Source organism: Molothrus aeneus, chromosome 15, assembly GCF_037042795.1.
Source record: "Molothrus aeneus isolate 106 chromosome 15, BPBGC_Maene_1.0, whole genome shotgun sequence".
In the NCBI taxonomy this organism is placed as follows: domain Eukaryota; kingdom Metazoa; phylum Chordata; class Aves; order Passeriformes; family Icteridae; genus Molothrus; species Molothrus aeneus.
The window spans coordinates 14,141,656-14,160,399 of record NC_089660.1 but is presented as its reverse complement, the minus strand read 5'-3'; the positions used below and the strand labels follow the sequence as shown (position 1 = coordinate 14,160,399).

General features: G+C 41.4%; 1 protein-coding gene across 1 annotated transcript in view; it reads right to left on the bottom strand.

Annotated features, from left to right (window-relative positions):
* Positions 1-943: 943 nt before the first annotated feature.
* TENM2 (teneurin transmembrane protein 2) overlaps positions 944-18,744 on the bottom strand; it is a 619,525-nt gene continuing 601,724 nt past the window's right edge. Inside the window, exons 27-32 of the mRNA XM_066560474.1 lie at positions 17,916-18,091; positions 16,140-16,375; positions 10,516-10,812; positions 7,601-9,215; positions 4,832-4,962; positions 944-2,831 (exon numbers count right to left, since the gene is read on the bottom strand). Coding sequence (XP_066416571.1) covers positions 2,070-2,831; positions 4,832-4,962; positions 7,601-9,215; positions 10,516-10,812; positions 16,140-16,375; positions 17,916-18,091 — 3,217 coding nt within the window. The 3' untranslated portion in view covers positions 944-2,069. The remainder of the gene's footprint in view (positions 2,832-4,831; positions 4,963-7,600; positions 9,216-10,515; positions 10,813-16,139; positions 16,376-17,915; positions 18,092-18,744) is intronic.

Genomic DNA, 18,744 nt, shown 5'->3' with positions numbered 1-18,744 from the left:
TTTCACTTGTAAAGAACAAAATAATAATGTAACAGCACTCCGAGTCCTTCAGCAAAGAAAAACACCTGCAGTGATGGACAGTCAGAACTTTATCTAAAAATGCAGCCAGACTTCATCTTCAGAGGATGAGTGGCAGGGCTGGGGGTGCCCATGGGGTGCCAGGTAGGTGTAACTCCCAGCCAGAGTGGGGTGGCTCTTGTTTGCACAGAAAAATGAGACATGGCTTGTGAGAGCTCCAGGTGCTGCACCACACAGGCACCCAACTGCTCGGCTTTAAAAACGCCCTGGAGTCAATTTATGCCCATAATCAACTCGAGCATCTCTGCTGCTATCATGAATCATTAAAAACCTCATTTGCAACCCCAAAAGCAAAACTGTTCTCAAAATTAAGTAGAGCTCCCCAGCTACATCCTTAAATGAGATAAAAGCGGCAGGGCTCTGGGTGATGGATGGCTCCCTTTTATCATCACCAGGAGTGACTGTTTGCTTAGGAGAGGCTCTTTGATCTTACCTCCCATTTTAAATGTGGTAGAAATAAGCAATCTCCCAAAGAAGACAGATTTCATGGAGACTTCCTGGCTCACAGCACAGCCTTGCATGTTCCACTTAATATTATGTTACTACATTTTCAAACTGTTTAGAGGTTACTTCAGTGCAATTAAACTAATTCCAGAACTGAAACACAGCAGTTTGAGGACTGCTAGCCATGAGGTGCAGAGAGGGAGGGCATTCCTAAAGCATTTACCAATTTTCTCCTGTGTCCTAAGCAGATTTTTGGGTGATGTATGTGAAGGACTTTGCTTACCCAGAGATCAAAGGAGCAGCCCCCTGCAGGATCCATTGAACCACAGGAAGTCATTTCCACATACAAAATGCTGTGTGCATTAGAAACAGCCAGACAAGAGAATCGCTTTTACAAGATTTTGCAATGGAAGACAACTAATTCACAGGAGTTTTAGAGACTTTATTTATGTATAAACAATTTAAACACTTTGCCATAAATTATCTTTGCCTGTCTCTAGTCTTTGCTTAGCAGCAAATTAAAATTAATATAAAAACTCAATGAACAATTCATACATGTATATTACAAAAAAGTTCTTGTACCAAAGTTCTTATTAGACTTTTTTTTTTTCTTTTTTTTTTTGTGGTGACCGTAATGTGATTGTCTCAGTTTCTCGACCAAACAAACACACTAATAATTTTTAAATCTGAAACAGTGATTGTGCCTTCTGGCTGATGTATGTACAGGGTGATCTGACGTGGTGCCCATTTGCAATAGTGTAACACAATGCCCACAGCTCTACTGGAACTGATACCAACAAACTACTGAATCTAAACAGACTACACCCTGTAACTGTGTTATACTGTCCACAATGGAAATCTTCAAAGACAAACAGAGTATGAAATTTATCTGTAGTGATTTATAGCCACCGTTTTGAATGTAACTTTACACTCTGCCCTCTTTGAATAAGTTAAGCTTCAGGCCAGACAAGTGGAGGGTCAGAGTGCAAGTGTGGTTTTGTTACTTTTAAATATATTTTCCTTTCCTATTTCCAGTGCGCTCTCACTTGCATTTCATTTGTCCTCCATTCGCTACACACAAATCACCCCAAAGTCATGTTTTAAATGCATCTGTATTTTGCTTTAAATGAAAACCTCTTGGATATTTATCAAACAAGCAGTCTGAATCATCTGTGTTTCATCAGCTGGTTAGTGAAAGTGGCCCACTTGGATTTCTTAGTTTGCTCACGTGTGAATGGAGTGAGGTAATACAATACGAGGCCTTCTTTTTGTTTTTCTTTAGACCCAGAACAAGTGGGTAATATTTCAGGGGTACTTTTTAATTTGTACGGTTAAGAGTTTTCAGTCTGGCTTTAGTCCACTTCAGGATGTGGTTTTTAATCACTTGAACAGTAGCATTTAACTCAAAAAATATGAGCTTTTTTGCCACTTACTATCCCAGAGTAGCTCAGCCTAGTGCCCCCATTTAGGTCTTCATCTCCTTAGGAGAGGAGATAACAGTTATGACTACTGATTCATCCAGCAAAGGATGACAGCAGGTTAATTTGTTACCTCTTTCCCATTTCATTCTGTCTTAAAAACTGGATGTTGCTGCTACTGTCTGCTAGCTCTGGGTACTGCTCCACGGGCAGGACATAATATCCCTCGTAACCTTGAACCCTTCCCGTGCTGAGGAGCTGCTGCCTCTCTCCGTCTGTCCATACGCGGCTGCCCTCGCGTCCGTCCCGCGCCTTCTGCTGCTCCTTGGCCCAGGCTGCGGCCAGGGCTCGCTGCCGAGCCTGCTCCAGCACCCTGGCCTTCTCCTCGTCCAGCGTGTCGGCGCTCAGCCCGTAGCGGATGTTGATCAGCAGTGTGGAATGCTGGAACTCAACGTTCGTAAACCTTCGAGTCCTGCCGCTGACGAGGAGCGTGGGCTGCGACACGGTGACGTTGATGCCGCTGTCCAGCACCTTCCTCCCGCTGGTCATGGCCAGGGTGACCAGGTCGCTGTCGGCCGAGCCCACCTTCACAAAGTAGTGGGTGTCCTTGCCCTCGATGCTGTAGTGCATCTTCTCCAGGTAGTGAGCGCCGTTCAGGACCGAGGCGATCTTCCTGCTGTCGTCCGTGGCGATGCTGGAAACACCGGTGGTGACACGGCCTTCCTTCACGGCAAACATGATTCCTTTCCCCACGATGGGAGTGCTTGTGGCAAACCAGTGGCCTGCTTTTTCTCTAATTTTGGCATGTAATCGTTTAGATATGACCTGTCCCTCCAGAGCCATGAAAGCCTGGTTGTGTCGTTCTGTCGTCTGCTGCACTCCTGTAATTAGCTGGGGAAAGCAGAACAGAACAAAAAAAAACACCAAAGAAGATGCAGGTCTGAACATACTCATTTCAGAGACCAATAAAGAGCTTTGCTTTTTTAAAGGAAAGACATGCAGAGAAAAATTCTACACTTTGAAAGACCACCCTCAGTTATCCATCCATCCATCCATCCATCCATCCATCCATCCATCCATCCATCCATCCATCCATCCATCCATCCATCCATCCATCCATCCATCATTTTATACATTATTCCATCCATCCATCGATCCATCATTCCATCCATCCATCCATCCATCCATCCATCCATCCATCCATCCATCCATCCACCCACGATTCCATCCATCCATGATTCCATCCATCCATGATTCCATCGATCCATCATTCCATCCATCCATCCCTCCCTCCATCCATCCATCCATCCACGATTCCATCCATCCATGATTCCATCGATCCATCATTCCATCCATCCATCCATCCATCCATCCATCCATCCATCCATCCATCCATCCATCCATCCATCCATCCATCCATCCATCATTCCATCCATCCATCCACCCACGATTCCATCCATCCACGATTCCATCCATCCATGATTCCATCGATCCATCATTCCATCCATCCATCCCTCCCTCCATCCATCCATCCACGATTCCATCCATCCACGATTCCATCGATCCATCATTCCATCCATCCATCCATCCATCCATCCATCCATCCATCCATCCCTCCCTCCATCCATCCATCCATCCATCCATCCATCCATCCATCCATCCATCCACGATTCCATCCATCCATCCATCCATCCATCCATCCATCCATCCATCCATCCATCCATCCATCCATCCATCCATCCATCCATCCATCCCTCCCTCCATGCATCCATCCATGATTCCATAGATCCATCCATCCATCCATCCATCCATCCATCCATCCATCCATCCATCCATCCATTCATCCCACCATCCACATCTTGTTCAGAATCAAGTAAATACTCATTCAGCAAATCATTTTGCCATCTGTAAGACCAAATAAAATACTTATCATTCTCAGTAGCATATATGCACTACACATTTCAATTTTGGCCAATCATATAATGCCCAGTAGAAGAGTAAGAAAGGCCCAAGTCTGGCACAATTTTAATCAGAGCTGAAAACAAATAGAATCAATATATTTAAAAGGTGGCATTTAACTCGTGGACACTTTTCCCAGAGATTTCAACCAGTAAATATAACTAAAAGACTTATGAATATAAGCTTTTTTGTAAATAGATGAAATTTGGGCCCAAAAGCACCAAAGCAATTCCTGAAGAGGGGGTTTAGACTCTCAAATGACTTGGAAGCCTGGGAAAGTGGTATGTTTAGGTTTATATGATTATTTTTGTTGTATTACCACAAAGATGAAATAAGCCTAGCAAAGAGTAAAATTGGAATTGGACTAGTACTCTCCTGAAGTTTATTAAATGGGCTGGAATTTATAATGAAAGTTAAACCCATATACTGTTCACCATTAACCTGACAAGTACGAACACTGTAACTGAGGTTAAATGGAATAGCAAATCAAAACCTCTAACTAGAAAAATGACAAAAAATGGTAAGAAAACCTCTTGCAGGGTGAGAAGTAGAACCCTTTTTTACCAGTAAAACAAGTACCAACCTAAGTTTATTGGAACACATTATTAGGATGGTTTTACCAAAGGTACAACAGATGATAAATTACCCTGACAAAGTCTCCCTTTGTCATTGCTAATCAAGTTAATCGAGTTACAACTTGTTAATCAAGGAATAACTCAATAAAAGACAAACTAATGACACTGTAATTATGATAACAACGAAGGCTGGCAAGAAAGGCATATGTTCATTAGTATAAAATGTAGCTATACTCACTTCACTTTACACTGAATTAAATGCTTGGCCTTCTGCGGTAACTACAGAAGAGCCAGTGATTCTATCCTTAGAGTGGGGCAAATTTATAAAAAAAAAAGTAATTTAATCTTTCTGCCTACCTGTCCATTTTCACACGCTTGACTCTCAGACAGCTCGTATGGTGGTGACACAAAGTACATTTTTGCTCTAGGGAAACCAGGAATGATGTTGCTAAGCTGAAATCCAAACATCACCAACCAGCTCTTGACATCTGAAAATTGAAAGAAAGCAGTTAAGTGAGTAATACTTGTGTTTAACAAATAGAGAAAATAAGAAAATTAGGAAATCCATCTTTGACATCCTCAATTTCAAGTAGGAACTGAAGTCACAATTTATATTATTGTGTGGAACTTTACAGTACTGTAGCAATCCACTATGAAAAGGTACAGGAAACACTGCATTAAATTTACCCTAAATAAATCATCAGGGATATACCAGCTCTTTAATTATTTTCCATTAGAGCACATGAATTATCCAAATATTTCACAGTATACAGTACTTGTTCCATCTCTGACACCTTCTGATATGGCTACTATATGTAACCTATAAATTGTATTGTATAATGATATATTATTAGGTTAACACTCTAAAAACATCTGCAAAAGTCCTTTGGGGAAAGATATGGCTTCTCTTCTATGTCCTACTTCCATCAGCTGTCATCAGGTCTCAGGAGGCTCCATTAAAAGCAGTGAGAAGCTAGATTTGTAAATCACATGTCTAAATTTAGGCAACAAAAATATCCTCCCCATCCCTCCAGGGAAAGTAGGAGCTGTGTGAGAGTGTTACAGCTCAGCTCTGAGGTGAGCCTCAGCAAGTTCCAGATGTGGGATCAACCACAAAAACTCTATCCTCAGATCTAGCTGTAAAAGCTAAGAAACTAAGTTAATAACAGTAATTCTCACTCTGCAGGTATTAAGAACTAATTATGTATTTTAGTTATCCAAATGATAACTCATTTAACAAAAAAAGAATCCATCACCGCATTTTACATTTCCTGTTTCCTAAATTCATGATAATTTTTGCTTAAAAATCTCTCCTGTCTTCCCCAGTGGCCATCTCTCCTCGCTGGCCTACACTGGCTCCACTTCTGTGAGCTGAGCTGTTGCAAAGCCTGTCTTCCCCAAAAGTCTTTTTTTTCTTAGCCATTTTGACTCTAAAATAAGTAGTAAAATACTCTGCCTCTATGAGGTATCTGTACCATCTCCCATCACACAGTGCCTCCTGTATTTTTCATGAACCCTTGGACAGCACAGGGTTACTGCTCCTCATAAGGCTTCAATTTTATTTTATGGTAAAATGGTATCTCCTGAACAATTCACTTCAGCTGCTCCAATTCCACAGAAACCAGAGCAGGACCTATATACAAAACAGTTTCTATTTTGCTGAGCTAATGTGCTTTGCAGCACTGCATTTGTTACAGGAATTTGTTTTCAGCAAAACCTGTGAATTAACTCCTGTGTCAGGGGTTAACAGTAAGAATGGACTGCAGGGAAAGAGTTTTTGGTGTTCTGTTTTGTTCTCTCTTTTTTTTTTTTAACTATGACAACAAAGGTGTCACCATAATCACTTCTTGTCTAAGATAATCTGTTCAGTCCTACAGCAAAAAATATTTGCATCACTGATGAAGTATTTTTACAGACTAAAAGGTATGTGTTGTCCCTAAATGCAATTTATCTTATTCAATTTCATCCAGTGGATAGATTAAATAAATACAATTTCAGAATGTAGAAAAGCATAATAAGATGATGTTGAAAATCAAAAGGTAGTGGATGAAAATAGGACTTTTGTTGAATTTATGAGAACAAGGTAATTTTAGTCACCAGTATTTTCACACTATCAGATACAAATCACATTATTTCCTAATTGCAAAGTTGCTCCACTAGAACCTCTGGTGTGTTACACCTACTATTAGGTTGCAATGTACTAATGAAACATGCTGTGATTTTCTTTGAAGGAAGTGCACACTTTTCTTGAAATTCAAATTACTGCTAAAATTAAGATAATTCCTTTTAAAAATGGTATCACTACTCTAATTATTGTGTACTGCGTATTCAATTCTGAAAAAAAAAGCTTTTCCTGAGGACATATTAATTACCTTTCCTTTTAGAAACTGCCAGCAGCTAGTTCAAGTACTGTGTGATGTTACTAAGTGAAAAATTATTCCTAATTAAGAAAGGGTTACAAGTTTTACCCAATTCTAACATATGTGATCAAAACTACTTTTGTTTCTCGGCTCTACAAAATCCATAACATTTATTAGTCTTTCAGGATGAAATAATCTTAAAAAACATCAAGGATTTAATTTTAAAGACTAAAGACTGTTTGCATATTAAAAGTTAAATGGGGAAAAGAGGCCTAATTAAATCCATTCTTGGTGCTAATTCTTAATGTGCCCATGAGCTCAGACTGTAGTTAATTTTGAAAGTAGTCCTGAAAGAAAAAGATCTGAACAGTTCTGGTTTGTGATTCTGAACCCACCTGCCAGTGATTCCTATACATGACTTCACTTTTCTTGGTACAGAGTTAGAATGAACACTTCTTTTTACTAGTACTGGTAGTAGTTCAACAGGAAGAGCACTATGGCTGTGCTGAAATTTTCTATTCACACAAACTTATATTTATTTTTTCCCTTCATAATTCATCATGGCTTCTCTCTCAGAGCCCTTTGTTCAGGGAAGAGCAGTACCAAGGAATCAGAAATAGCCACTTCTTTTCGTAGCCAAAAGAAGAAAATGGCCCGAACTTGATGTGAGGATTGAGCAAAGGGCTCGTAAGGAGAAGCTGGGTTTCCTTCCCAAATCAGCTTCCAAGCTGTAGTGTTATGCATTATAAATGTGAAGAAGTCTCACCTGTTACATAATTCTTTAGATCCAGTTCATTGCTGAGAGGGTTGTTACTCTTGAACATGTACAGATTGAAAGGAGAGGGTTCTTTGCCAATATTTTTCCACATGGTGTAATCAGGAGATGTCCAGCGCCCAGCCAGGACATCGTAGTCCCTTTGGGTAAAATGCACGAGTTTGGTTAAAGGATCATAGAGCCCTCCATGGAACCCAATGACCAGCTGGAAATCAGGGTTGGAGTCATAATAGATCTCCCCATAGGCCGTGTACTGGAGCTGCTTGATCATGAGGCCATTGATGCTGAACACAGCTAACGGAGTGCCTGTGTTATCAGAGGCCACGTAATACTCTTCCCCATTGCTGCTCTCCATTGCAAAGAGGTGCCCTTGCAGATCGTAGTACAAAGAGGTAATTTCAGAGTTGGAATGATTGTAGACATGAGTTACCCTTGTTGGATTGTGAAGATCAGCATAAAAGTACTGCAGATGATGCCCCAGGTTGGTCTTGCAGGAAGCCCTTCGGCCCAGTCCGTCGTAGCGGTACTGAACACTCCACCCATTGGCTTTGTTGTAAGCTCTGGTCAGGAGCCCTTTGGAGTTGTACTCAAACACATCTGCACCCCGCTGCCACAGGAACCCATCATCATCAATCTTGTAGGGGATGTCACCCAGGCGCGTGATCCTGTCCCTGAGGTCGTAGCGCAGCGGCATCAGTCGGACGCTGTTCCCAGGATTCAGGAGGTGCAGGTTCCCGTTCAGGTCGTAGCTGTAGCGCCACGTGGGCCTGTCGTTGACTGCCACGCTCTGCAGCTGCCCATCTCCATCATAGTCATAGGTGTACTTGGTGGTGTTGGCATAGGGACCGAGTTTGAGCTCTCTTTTGGTCACCCTTCCCATGCTGTCGTACTGCACGGTCATCCAGTACATCAGGGACCGGAACATTTCGTACTGCACTTCCTTAATGCGCCCATGGGTGTCAAAGTGCTTGCTCAGTGTCATAACCGCCGTGGTGATAATTTGGTTAATATCGTAATAAATAACTCCAAATTTGCCAAAATGCTCGACTTTGCCAGAAATCTCATCGTAACGGTAAAGGTCAACTGGAAGAGGCGTCTCACTAATGATGGGTTTGATGCTTGCGATTCGGAAGCTGTTGTCATGATATGTATAATCAAACCTTGCATTGACCATTCCTTCTTCAGAGAACCTGTAGATTTGTTTGTCAACAAGAGGACCAATTTTCCTATAGCGAATTGTACAAGAAAACCCTCCACTTTGCAAATTCACCATTTTTAAGACACCTGTAGTTTCGTCGTACCCAAAAGTAACCGCCGTGCTGTCATAAACAATTTCAGACAGCTTCGACAGCTTTCCATACTTGTAGAAGACTTGCCGGCCGGTACCTAAAAACGATGTTTTCAGAATCCTGCCATCGTCGCTGTAATCAAAAATGACGGAGGCGTTGCTCTCGGGGGGGTTGTAGATGTTCCTGATGTAGCCCACGGAGGTGTGGGTGGACATGCTGTGCCGGGCCACGCTGGGCATGGTGACGGCGTGCAGGCGCTCCGAGGAGTCGAACTCGAAGATGTACTGGCGCTGGCTCTGCAGCAGCAGCACCATCGACTGCAGGGGAAACAACAACAAAGCTATCAGCATGTGGCCCGAGAGAGGGAGCTGAAGAAAAGTTTACTGGAGAGGCACTAATGTAAAATGAGTACAAAGAGAATCAGATACATTAGTCAGGGGCACAGAGCTGCTCAGGAATATTGTCAGGTTGCCAGATGAGAGGATCTGCTCCTTGGAAATCAATAGGCTGACACTCCAGAGAAATTGTAGGTTAGCAACCTGTGAGCTGTCCTCCCTGTAGGAGGACTTTTTTTTATTTTCCTTTTTTTTCCTGAGGGATGCAGAGGAGTTAGATAAATAACTTGATTTATCTTTCTGCCAGAAGTTGTAATTCACAACTGTTACTGTGAAACATGTGAGAAACTAAGCAGAGAACATCAGCTGTGGTTAACTTGGAACAACAAGAAGGGAAAGGAAAAACAATATGCAGTTTTGCAGTATTTAAGACACTTTTATGACTGAAGTGTGCTAATTAGGCTAAGTATGCACAACCATACTTTCATTTAATAAGTAACAATTAGAGATGAATTACCTATTTCTACATGAACCTTTTGTCAGGTTTAGTCATGCATTTTTGGGCTTAATCAAGCACAATACATTGTGTTAATTTACTGCCATTCTATGGCAGGAAAATATCAAAAGACAGCAACCATGAACAAAATATTTCCCATTAAGAATTAGTCATATTCAGCTGACTAAATGAAAAATAAGGAATTTTGAGACCAGGGATGGTTAAGAGCTGGGATACACCAAAATAAGGAATTTTGAGACCAGGGATGACTAACAGCTGGCATACACCAAATCTTAGCTAGCGGGTGTGTGTGATTTATGTGCCATGAAGCCAAACAGAACTTTGTGTCCTTCCAGCTCATGCCAGGAGGTGACACTGTCACAGACATATTTTCTGAAAAATCCTTTCGTTAGGATCTTTTCTCCTCCTCAGCTTCTCCATGTTTTGCTGCTTTGGAATGTGATTTGGAGAATTGCTTACCCAGAATGTGAAATTGTTTTTACTTAATGACCAATGACAGCCACCTGTGTCGAGGCTGTGAGCAGTCACAAGATTTTATCATCATTCCATTCCATTCCATTCCATTCCATTCCATTCCATTCCATTCCATTCCTAGCCTTCTGATGAAATCTTCTATTCTTTTAGTATAGTTTTAACATATCATTTTCTTTTAATATAATATCTATCAAAAAATAATAAATCAGCCTTCCGAAACACAGAGTCAAGATTCCCATCTCTTCCCTCACCCTGGGACCCCTGAGAACACAATCACACAACACCACCTACGTTTTCCAGGTAGGTGTAGCTCCACACTTTGCCGTCGGCGAACATGCGCGACACGATCCTGCCCTGCTTGTCGATGTCGGTCCTCTCGCTCATGGCCCCGCGCTGCAGCCCGGCCAGGCGCCCGTTGAGGAAGTAGGAGACGTTGACGGCGGCCAGGCCGCTGCTGGGCAGCCAGAGGAAGGGCCGGCCCAGCTGGTCGTAGATGATGCGCAGGGTGAACTTGCGGTGGTCGTCGTAGATCTTCTCAGTGCGGATGTTGCGGTCGTAGTCGATGGACAGCAAGTTCCTGCCGTGCACCTGCGCCAGGGAAGGAGGCTGAGCTCAGCCAGAGCTGGGCACACCCAGCTTACAGCGGGGAAAGGGGATGCCTTTGTGGTATCATGGCATCAAAGCCCATCTGCCTAGTAAATTGGAAGGTCCTAGCTTAATTAAAGCACCTGAGCTGCATTTAGGGGATGCAGGGTAATGGCCTGCGGACTTTAGCAGAAATTAACAGGGTTTAACTCTTGTTTAAGGCCTTGAAGGCCTTCAGTTTAGGTAATCCTATATTTCTTAGATGATGGTAAGGATTATAGGGGAGATAGGAAGGAGGAGGATGGACATGGTGGTTAAGATGGCAATTATAATGCTGGTTGGCTTGTTAGTGCATCATTGTTTTATGTGGTTTGTGGTGTAAAACAGGGAAATCCTGTGAGAAGTGTAGGGCTCCTGTCAACTGGCTTTTGCCTTCTATCTGGTGGTATATATTGAAATAATTTGGGGTCTTACTGGGGTATTTTCCATCTCACTGCACTACGAGAGGTGATATCCTACAGTAAAATCCATTATGTTCAGAGCAGACAGACATTCTGCACATCGAGGACTTAAAGTTCAGAGAAACAAATTATTTTGCATGGAATATTTTTCTACTTATTCTATTTTTATGTTATGGTCAGAACAGACAGACATTCTCCACACTGAGGTCTTAAAGTGCAGAGAAACAAATTATTTTGCCTGGAATATTTTTCTACCTGTTCTATTTTTCTATTTTATACTATTTTTCTTTTGTTTTTTTACTTCCACCATAAATTTTTGCCTTTCATCCTACAATCGCTCTAAGAACAACAGAAGAAATTTTGATGTCTTTATTGAGGTTTAGCCACTTCTATAATTGCAACACCCTGCTTAGAAATCATTCATTTACTGTTTTCTTCATTTACTTTCCAAATATTCAATAGACCCCTCACTTGGGATGGGCTTAAAAATCCTGATCATACTGGCTGGGAAAGATGGATTTCGAGTGTGGAAAACAAAAGTGCTAAATAATTAGGTTAAATATTTTTCTTCCCCTCGCTCCCCCTTTTTTTGTTATAATTTTCATTCAAAGTACAGCATGAAGTGTTTCAGTGGCAGATTTAGTTATTTATTTATTTAAAATAAAAGAGCAAAACAGAGGCAAAGGGGAATAAGAATGCCAAATGGGGAGGCTTCTAGGGAGAGTGTTATAATGAGAGATATATAAATATATTTACTGGGGGGTAAGCTATAGAATTCAGGCTAATGCTGGAATTTGATATAGCTTCTTAAGTAATTTAATTGTAGATGTGTCATTAATATAGTAGAAGTTTTAAAATTAGATATAATTTCAGAGCAATGACTACTTTAACAGTATTCATCAATTTCTGGGAATTTGTTCTTTAGTTTATATTTTACAGTGGCTTTGATAATGCAACATTTCCTCTTATCCAAAATGAAACTGTACATCAAACAAAATGTAAATTAACCCTGAGTCTTTCTTGAGGATATAAAAATTATTCTGAGATATATTCACTGGCAGGGGTAAACCCAATTCCCACCCCAACCAACTCAGTAGAAATTCAGTTATACAGACACATTTAAAATTAATACAGTTTCGTGTTTGTAAAGAAATAATTATTTCAAATTATTGCTCATTATCCTAATTTTTTCCATTAATGAAATTAATCTCTTTAACAGTTTGCATTTCCTCAGTGGGCAATTACTAGGGAAAAAAAAGCTCTTTTCTGTAGGTTTTCCCAAAGGTTATCCCAGCAACAACTTGCCCTGTGATTCACAGAAAAGACAGAGTATTTTTCTTAAAACACCTTGGGGCAAAACAAGTCATATTCTGCTTTCCCATTGCAATGAAAATAAAGCCAGGGAAGCCAAACTCAGCATCAGTAGTTTCTCAGCTGGTTACTCTTGTTTTGTAGGCTCAACCCTGATGGCAGATACATTAAAAAAAAAACCCTTTTCATGAGCAGAAGAGAGCTTTGACCTCTCAAAAACATTTAGCTGTAGAATTAAAGGGTTAGTGTATGACTGAAATAGTCCAATTTCTTAAGGGTAAGTAGATTTTCTAAAAAGAAAAAACAAAGTCTTTCAGAAAGATTATGAACTGAATTTTAGCTTTGGGGGTTTTGTTTGTTTAGGTTTTTTGTAACTTCTGAAGCTTCATAAATCAGTCAGGATTTCTGGGTTTTGTTCCCTGCATTACAGTAACTGCAATAGCAATCTGCACAAAGAAAAGTCTGACTGCAGGTATCCTCTCTTTTCTCAAAAACATTTTAACAGTTATTTGGTTTTGCCATAGAAAACAAAATTATTAGTTTTTTAAAAATGATATTACACACAAGAGCCATGCACACACACAAATATCACTTGGAGATGCACACACAAACATCACCTGCTTGGATAATTCAGTACCTTCATTTGCATTTGTAAAATGAGTAAAACCAGAGACTGTAATTGCAGTATCATCTTAATTATATAGGAACCCAAACAGGCTGATAATTCCCACCCTGAGAACACTGAGAGCAGTCCCAAGTATCACAACTGCACATTACTTGACTTTCTCTTTTGTTCACTAATCTGGTTTTCCCTTGGCTGCGGCTGAAGTGGCCGTAGGGACGAGCCCTTTGTGCCCTGGAAAGGTTTGGCCACAGGAATCACTTCCAGGGTGCTGCTCCATAATCAAAACTCTTCAGACAGCAATCTCAGCAGGACTTTATCTGAAACTACAGCCAGACACTGAAGTGTGGTGCATCACACAGCAGCAGACAGTGAGTGGGGTAAGATAAAGGTGCAGTTCCTTTCTCAGGTTGCTGAAATGTGCCCAGGCAGGTGTGCAGATTCCAACAGGTGTGGCTGGGATGTGCCTAAAGCAGCGAGGGCAGAGCCTGGGCTCAGGCAGCACCACTGCCTGAGGGCTCATACAACCAGCCAACACTTTGGGTTGGGAGTCACCTGTGAATCACCCAGAACAGCCCCTCTGCACTGAGCAGGGACATCTTCAGCTGGACCAGGCTGTGCAGAGCCCTGCCAACCTCACCCTCAATGCTTCCAGGAATGGGGCCCCTACCACTGCTCTGGGCCAGTGCCTCAACCACATCACCATAAAAAGCTTCTATATCACTACTTTAAATCTACCCTCTTTTAGATAAAGCTGCCACACCTTGCCCTATCACAAAAGACCCTAAAACAAAGTCTCTCCCCATCTTTTTATAAGCCCCCTTTAAGAAGCACAGAGGTGTGGGCTCCAGCAAATATTCCCCAGAGTACTGTGAGGTGAAGTACTCAGGCAGGAGGTGAATCACAAAGAATGCCCACCCCTCCAGTCACACTGATTGTGAACTGGGGCTCCAGGAGGTGGCCCTGGTGCTCTGTCAGCTCTGCAGCAGTGCCCTGCTCTGTGTCACTGTGTGCCACCTGCTCCCCACAGCATTCCAACACACTTGCTCTGCTTCGTTCACTAAACAATTTGTAAAGATGAATTAGAATAAATGAGATGCAAATAAATTCTATGCTTTCTCCCTCGTTTTCAAATTTCATTTTCAGTCCACTCAACCTGTGATAATCTCATAGTGATTTTCATTTAAAAGAGCTAAATGGATATGTGATTATTGTTACAGGAACTAACACCAGACAATTAAATGTTGAGGTGTTTCTAGATAAAGCATTGTTTTGATTTGCATAAACATGATGCAAGAAAACCTATCTCAGAAAACCTATCTCAGGCAAGGTTTCAGCACTAAGATGTGCTTAACTTCAGCTAATTACCACAAGTACCTCTATTAAATTTTTAGAATTGAGAATTAGGATTACTGCAATTTCATTTCAGCATCCTATTTTTATTTTGAACAACACCTAGTCAAAATGTAGAGCTGATCTCTTTCCCACTTCCAATCAACTGCTGCAGGTCAGCACATCAAAAATCAATTACACAGACATGAAATTTAGTCATTAAGGATTAGCTGCTAATCTCATTCAATTTTTTTGTCCATCCTTCCCCCACTCCCAAATAGGTACATTCTGAGCATTTGTGAGAGTAAGGAAAGATTTGTCAACTCAACACTGGGAATTAGATGCTAGTAATAGGAAAATATAAAAAAATTAACATCCAAGCCTCTTTTTTTTGGTAAATCACTACATAATTGCTTGCATATATTGCATTTGCTATGTGATCTTGAACACACTGAACTGTATTTTGTGTTCAGCAATGTTGAAAGAATTGCTAAAAGAGTGAGGACTTGATCAGCACTACATTTGTTTTCTGCCCAGTATCTCAAATCCCTTCCTAAACTGCACATACTAAAGTAGTCCGGTCAAAAAAAAAATCAGTGAAAATCAGGCCAGCAAAGCACAGAATGGGATTAATCCAGCTGCAGCAGATCTTTAATTTGGCAGGGGACGGATTACATGACCTGACTGTCTTCCTTATCCTGTGCTCACGATTTTGTAATTATGGCAATTATTTTCCAATCTGCCATTTGGGAAAGGGAACAAACACAACATGCCTGTCTCAGTGAGTCTGTAGGGGGATTTTTCAGCAGCAGAATGCTGTAGTTGTGTTTGCTCCCCAGCACGAGCTGGGGTAAGTCTGCCCTGGCAGTTTTACAAGTGGTGAGTGCTCAGATTCCCACCCCCTTGAGAGGCAGAGAGTTTTGCAGCAACTGGGCAATGAAGCTGGGGGAGGCTCTAGAAAACACCTTTAGAGGAATGGCTGAGGGAGCTGGGGGTGTTTAATCTGCAGAAAAGTTGGTTTGGGGGTACCTAATTGCTCTCTACAAATCCCTGAAAGGAGTTAGCAAGATGGGGCTCGGTCTCTTCTACCATATCTCTAATGAAAGGACAAGAGGAAATGGCCTGAAGTTGCACCAGGGGAGGTTCAGATTAGATATTTGAAAAACTTTTCTCACGGAAAGAGTGCTCATGCATTGGAGTATGTTGCCCAGGAAGGCGGTGGGGTCACCATGTCTGGATGTGTTCCAGAGGCACTGGGATATGGCATTTGGGAATATGGTTTGAGGCAATTACAGTGGGGCTGGGGCAATGATTGGACTGCATGATCTGAAAGGTCTTTTCTAACATTGATGATTCTGTGATTCTGTAATATTTTAGGTATTTTTACCAATCTCTTTTGGAATACTTTTAGTAACAAAGCTCTATAGCCGATTGCAGCAGATGATCCCATGCAGCCAACTGAGCTCTCCAACAGTGTCACACCAAAGACAATCCCAGAGCTGTACATTTTTAACAAGTAAAAGTAACATCCTTCAAAGTAAAAACAAAATCATTTTCTGCCCAAAGAGGAAAAGGTGATTACTGTAACAACAGGTTCTACTTACCCTGAGTTTTCTTCCAAACACCGTCACTTTGCCTTTAATCTGCTCCTTCCTCAGGCGCCATTCAATTGAGTTTAAACCATTTTCCATGGGCAGAGAAATATTACAGCGTCCTATGGTGGGAGTCACAGTCCCAGCCAGGACATGAGGCTCGCTGTGAAAGCTAATGCTCATGCCATTGGCATACATCACTCTCAAAGTACCATTATTACAGAGCTGGTAGCTGTTCCTCACTTGATCTACAGCAATAATGAAAAGAAAATAATTTAGCTACTCCAGTCATAAAGAAAACATATAGCTTAATTTGATTGGTATTTTATTGCACTCCTGTTGATGTTAAATGAAGTCAGCCTGCAATTACCATTTACATGGTACTATGGTGGAAATTACAGATGTTACTGATTCATGTAAAGAACAGTAGTGTAACAGTGAGCCTGCAGAGAGATACTGTGTTTATTTCATTATCTTTTCCCTTCAGTCTTAATTGTGAATCAAAATGCACAGTGATATGTGTTGAACCACGTAATTTATTTCTGATATGAACAAAAACTCCTGAAAACTGAACTGCTGGATAAACAACAAAGCATTAAACTCCAGGACAAAAAGAAAAAGATGATGATTGCTGGACTCTTTACAAGTAGGAAGAAGTAAGTTCCTCTTCTTTTTTGTTTCCCTCTGTTTAAAAACTGTCTCCAAGCAGAGGCCTTGTACAGAATTACAGCGTGGCTTTAAATCCTCAAGGTGTGAGGCTCCAGCAGTGCAAGCTGGCAGCCACAGTGGCTCCCTCTCCTGCCTCCCTGCCTCCCCACACTGGCCTGATGTGCACATCTGGCCCCTGTTGGAGAGGAGTTACAGAAACAAGCCCGTGCTTCTCTGGCCATGCTGTTCTCCAGCTGTTTGACACTGCCAAGTCCCCTCTCAGCCAGGCTGGAGTGCCAGAGTGTGCAGCTGTCAGCAACACATCAATATTTGCCTGACAGAGGGACAGCATCTACGTAATTAATCATCTGCTATAAGAGAAATTAAGTCTTTGTAACCAGACCTGTCATGGTATAATAGTCTACAAATGTTGACATTTATGTCAGGAGTAGACTATTGTTTGATGGTGATATTCTCATTCCAGTGACATTATATCTTAATTAAAAAGCCCCATCACTCACCAAATCCCTTTCAGTCTATATTTGATAACTGACCCCTCTCCATCAGATCCAATGCCTGGGCGGTGCTGGAATGCTCTACGCAAGCTCTGAGCCTGTGCCGCTGCTGCCTCCTGCCACCCTCGGGCTGTAACCCTGCTCTTGGGAGGGCCATCTGTGCCACCACGCCATCCACTGACCTGACTGTTCTACACTCTAATTAATGGCAGTGTATAAATTTAGAAGATTTCTTCTACTAGAAGGCTTCCTGAGCCTCTCCGGAAGAATTTCCCCCAGCAGTCAGGTTGCATGTCTGTGGCACAGAAGTCAGAACCAATTTTGCAGGGAAGTACAGAGAAATATGCAAGTGGGTGAAGTGACCCTGACCCAGGAGGCAGCGGCAGGACTAACTTTCCCCAGCAGACAGTGACCATATGTACTTGACACAAAGCAGGACTGCAAAATGGCTCTTACCTGTCCTGAAGACCTGTCATTTTAGGAATGAGCTTTATGGGAGTTTTTCTTGCAAACCTTACACGGTTTCCCCCTGCTCATGAGTGTACTAATGACACAAATCATGAGTGAATTGCTTTCTCAGGCTGTGTGTGTGGTTAGGAGTGTGCTGGGAAGTGTGCTTTGGTACCTTGAACAACTGTATAGGAAGCCTCCACAGAGGAGAGATTTGTGATGACCGTGACATCGTCATCCCGATTAGAATTCTCAATGTCGATGGTAATGGACTTTTCCATTTCCCGATGAAGGCTAGTTACCACTCCAGTGGGACGTGTTACATTGGTCAGACGCCCTTCATGATCATAGCTAATAGAAAAGTTAGTGAGAGCAAAAAAGCATGAGGATATATGTTCATTTCAATACCCAATGTATTAATAATGCAGCACATTTGTGCAAAAAACCCAGACTGAAACAGATTTTCAAGAACATCCTGGCCATATCTATTTCTCTGTTCTTGAAAGAGTCTCTAATGATGAAATAATATTTTTTAGATACTGATCTCAACTACATGGGTGCAAATCCAGGCTAGCATATTTTGACTTATTTAATTAGTTAAATTATTATGAATATACGGAGTGATATTTGGCTCAAACAATTATAACTAGTAAATTAGTCTGCATTTTAATAGTTGCATTTCACTCTAAGGAAGTGGACTTCTGATAGACACTGCAATAAACAATTGCATAAACTGCACATTTGCTTTTGAATACCTAGTGGAAACCAAGTATAGTTTTGAGTGACCTATCAAGGAATAAACTTGCCATAAAGTATTAAAATATACATCAGCTTGACAACATTATAATTTCATTTAGATCTTATCCGTGGTATTGAACTGCATTTTAGGGTCAGTATTTTGGATCATAAAGATGAAAGATGAAAAGCATAAAGGGCAGCAGTCAGCACTCAGAATAGACCTTAGGAAATTATTTAAATGCTCCAGAGGCATAAAGATATAGAAA